At 45.7% G+C, this 3,931-nt stretch overlaps 1 protein-coding gene across 1 annotated transcript in view; it reads left to right on the top strand.

Moving 5' to 3' along the window:
• MTMR3 (myotubularin related protein 3) overlaps positions 1-1,484 on the top strand; it is a gene marked incomplete at its 5' end in the record, with an annotated part of 19,372 nt that extends 17,888 nt beyond the window's left edge. The window contains one exon of the mRNA XM_009574305.1: positions 1,313-1,484. Coding sequence (XP_009572600.1) covers positions 1,313-1,484 — 172 coding nt within the window. The remainder of the gene's footprint in view (positions 1-1,312) is intronic.
• Positions 1,485-3,931: the final 2,447 nt, after the last annotated feature.

The following is a 3,931-nucleotide window of genomic DNA, read 5'->3' as shown; positions in this document are numbered from 1 at the left end:
CCCCATCAGCGACCAGCATCTGGAAATCTTGTCTCTTGGCAAGGAAGGATTAATCAAAGCTGCTGGGTGTCCGCAGAATTCTCTGTTAGTCTCTTGGCAGCAGCAAATCTTTTCTAGCACAAAACAATAATGGCACAAAATCCTGATGCCAAAGAGTTAATGAAAAGGGCATCAGGCATGGAGGTAAACTTGCAAAATTCAGGTCCCTGGAGTGCTGTTCTGGACTCCTTATAAGAACTGATGAGTTTGGAGGACAGGGCACTGCAGTGCTCACCAGGCTAGCTTGAGCAGCAGCAGGTTTTGAGGGGGGCTGCGAGAAGAGAAGGTAATAAGATTTAAATTTTATCCCTGCCTCCTGCGAGGTGCATGCGCCAGCATGCCTCCACCAGCTGACATCTGACAAGAATGTGTATGAGACTGCTCACCCTGCTGCAGCGTTACTGCCGTTTCTGAGCATGAAATACCTGGCTGCCCGTCTCATGGCTTTGCATGATCCTTGTTGACTCAGTTTACTTTACGCAGAAGTGTGGGACTGCCGGGAACACCGCGAAAGGGACTGCGCTGTTGGGGCAATGGGAGGATTGCATCAACCAAAACTGGTTTTAATTTTTTTCATCTGTCCCATGCTTAAACTTCCCAGCAGTGCACTTGAAAGGAACAGAAGAAAATGTCTCTGTGCTGGTACTTACCAGCACACACTTTTACAAGAGTAAAGGAGCAGAGGGGGGTCTTTCTATCCTTTCAATCCCAGGACTGCAGTATACAATCTGTCTCTTAACACAAAGATGGACCAGTGATGTGAGCAGGGGCCAGAACACCACATTCCCCACATCCTTACGGAGGAAGGCCCCTTTTTTGCTCTCCCTTAGCCCCTCTCCTAGCCACGTGCCCCCAAGGTAGCAGTGACAGTGATGAGTAGCACCGTGCCCAAGCTCCTCTGCAGGACATGGGAGAGAGCTGACCCCGTTTCATGGAGGGGGAAGTACCCTCCAGTTTGATACGAGATAGTGTTGTACAGAAGAGCCATCACTGTAGAGATGTGTAATGAGCTGTAATTCTGCACTGTAGTTTGCTTTAGGCTCCTTTTTGTCCATTCCCTAAAGCTCTGCATCAGCTTTAGAAGCAAGTAGCACAGGGTGCAATGTTGGACAGTTGTCTTTGCACACATCCTGGTACTTAGGGAGGAGCAACTGCAGTCTCCAGGGCTGACCCCATCACAACACTGTGAATAATATAATTTTAGAACTTGGGTAACTTTGTCAAACTGCTTCTAATCTTTTCTTTTCCGTTTCTCCTCTGTTCCTGATGCAAGGAATTGTGGAAATGTGTTCTGCTCCAGTTGCTGTAACCAGAAGGTGCCCGTTCCCAGTCAGCAGCTCTTTGAACCGAGCAGAGTCTGCAAATCGTGCTACAGCAGCTTGCACCCCAGCAGTTCCAGCCTTGATCTCGAACTGGATAAACCCATCACTGCCACGTCAAATTAAAGTCCCAGCCTCGAAGCTGCGGGGGAGCAGCCGTGCCGACTCTTCCCCAACAGACACACAGATTCTCGGTGGGCTGAGGCTGGGAGGATGCGGGAGCCGTGCACTTCGGAGGTTGGGGTGTGGAACACTGCTCGGCAGGACAGACTTCGAGGACGTACCGCTGGATTGTGGGATTCTCCTTTTCCGGCTATTCCCCCTTTCCTTTCTGTCCTATCTGTGTGTATGTGTCTACGCGCGTGTGTGTATATATAATAATATATATATGTTTGTTTGTTTGCTGGAAGATTGTGGAAGTGGGAAGGGAGCTGGTGCCAGAACCAGATCTCTTTTGTATTTAACTGTCCCACTGCTGAACTGTGTTGCAGACAGACAATTTTGTGGAGGAAAGGAGAAGAGGGGAATCAGTCCAGCCAGTGTGCAAAGTGTGAATACCTGTAGCGTCAGTGCTAGTGCTTTCAATCACTCCTATTACTTCCAGACAAGAAACTGCTGTTTGGGAACCTGTTGCTGCTAGAAGAAATGGGAATCTCTTTCCCAAGAGAGCACTCTCCCTCTCTGTTCTTAGAGTGGGCTTAGTTATCCTCGCTGCGTGAAGGGGGAATCAGTCACGGATTTCCATACTCAGCGGCTCTGTACTTGCACACACAATCGATGTGTTTTGTTGCCATCAGCCCTGCCGCTGTGGCTCTGAGCGGAAACACCTGGACAGCGCCGGCTAATGAAAGTGCGTGCTTGTTTGCGAGAGGTGAGAAGGGGACTGAACAGGCTGCAGAGCTGAGATGGGTTTTACACTGGCATCTCTCTCTGAAGTTCTGTAAATGCAATTCATTATTTAAAACCGAGTGGGAAAATAGAAGACCTTTGACTTCTATCCTTGCCCCATTTGTAGGATGGTTTACTCGATGCAAAGCTACTTTTGGAGCAGAGCACTTGTCATGGTTCATCCAAACAGGCCGTCGTGCTGTTGTTCAGACTCGCACTTTAATGAGACTATCCAAACCAATGAAAGAACAACTGTGATACGCTGGTGTTTTCGCTGGGCTCGGTCCATGAGGAGTGCACTGGTGCTTGTAATACTCCTGGGATGTCTCCTCCTTTTTCAGTCTGTATTCGATATACTCCAGATAGGAAAAACCTGCCTGAGGATTATATAAAGACCTGAAAAATACATCATGGATTCCCCTTCTTCCCTCTGCCCCAATCTGAGTCGCTTTTAAAGTCACCTCATTAAAGTGTGAATCTCTTGAATATATGTTTTTAAATGAGTGTTAGGTACTCATCCCCTTTTCCTTTTGATAGAGCCTGCTTAGTGCAGTTAGGCAAGGAAGAGATGTAGATCCTGCTTCACAATGCATTGCCTAGGCAAAGTTAAAATTTCTTGTGTGATATTCTCAAGAACAAAAAATCCTGCTGGAGTATTTGAGAGTTTTAGACACAAAAAGCTCAAAATCTAAGAGACCTTGGGAAAGGAGTGCTTCCCTTCCCTGGAATGTCAGAATCACAAAATCTAAAGTGAGTATCACACAGAGAAAACCATCTCAGAATATTTGTTAGGTCTGATGGGGAAAAGAAATGTCAAGGTATTTTATTTTTGACTTCGAACTTCGCACACCCTTTGCAAGAATCATTACACTGCTGCGGTGTAAGCTGAAGATTCACGAGACAAAAATGTATGTCCAGGAGGCTGGTTTAGCGTAGCAGCCTGTGTCCTTACGGGAAGGGGTCTGGTAACGAAGCATCTCGGGATCTCCCCTGGTACGGGTTTTGAAATGTTTTTCAAACCATCAGGAGGGAAGAGCAAAGAAGAAGATGGGTTTTCCAGTGGAGTTGTATCTAGAAGTATTTGTTCCTAAACCAGTGCAGCAAATATCTGGAATAAAACTGTAGGCATTGCTGTTCCGTGTAAAGCAGAGACTGCTGGAGCAGGAAAAGGATAACACACGGCTCCCGTCTCTGGCTCTTCCACGGAGGGGGCGATTAGAGGTTTGACTTTAGGGGACATGGTGTAGTTCTGCACACTAACATTGTGTGGGTTTGTGGTGCAAACAGACAGTCAAAAATAAGTCTAAGATTCTGCAGTTCCTAATGACAGGTGCCAAGAGGTTATGATACGGGTTTTTGGGGTCTGTGATGTACAGTGTGAATAAATGCTTGCAGCTCTTAGTCTTTTTTTGATCGATGAAGCACTTTTTTTAATAATATTATTTTTCTTTGTATGTAAAGGAGGAACCAGTATCTCTCCATAGCTGTGTATATATAACCCTTCTCTCCTAAAGAGAGTAAAGTGCTCCTATATTTTTCATTTTTTGTCAAAGCGAGAAGTAAATACTTTAGAATTGTTAAATATATAAATAAAAGTGAATAAAGTTTAGACTTTTGCATGGGAGCATTTGCTAACACACTTTCTAATTTTTTATTTTTCTTTCCTGTCCTTCGTAGGGGATATA

This window comes from Fulmarus glacialis, unplaced genomic scaffold (assembly GCF_000690835.1).
Source record: "Fulmarus glacialis isolate BGI_N327 unplaced genomic scaffold, ASM69083v1 scaffold13530, whole genome shotgun sequence".
Lineage (NCBI taxonomy): Eukaryota > Metazoa > Chordata > Aves > Procellariiformes > Procellariidae > Fulmarus > Fulmarus glacialis.
Note: the sequence above shows the minus strand (reverse complement) of the source record. Positions and strands in the feature narration are given on the sequence as shown.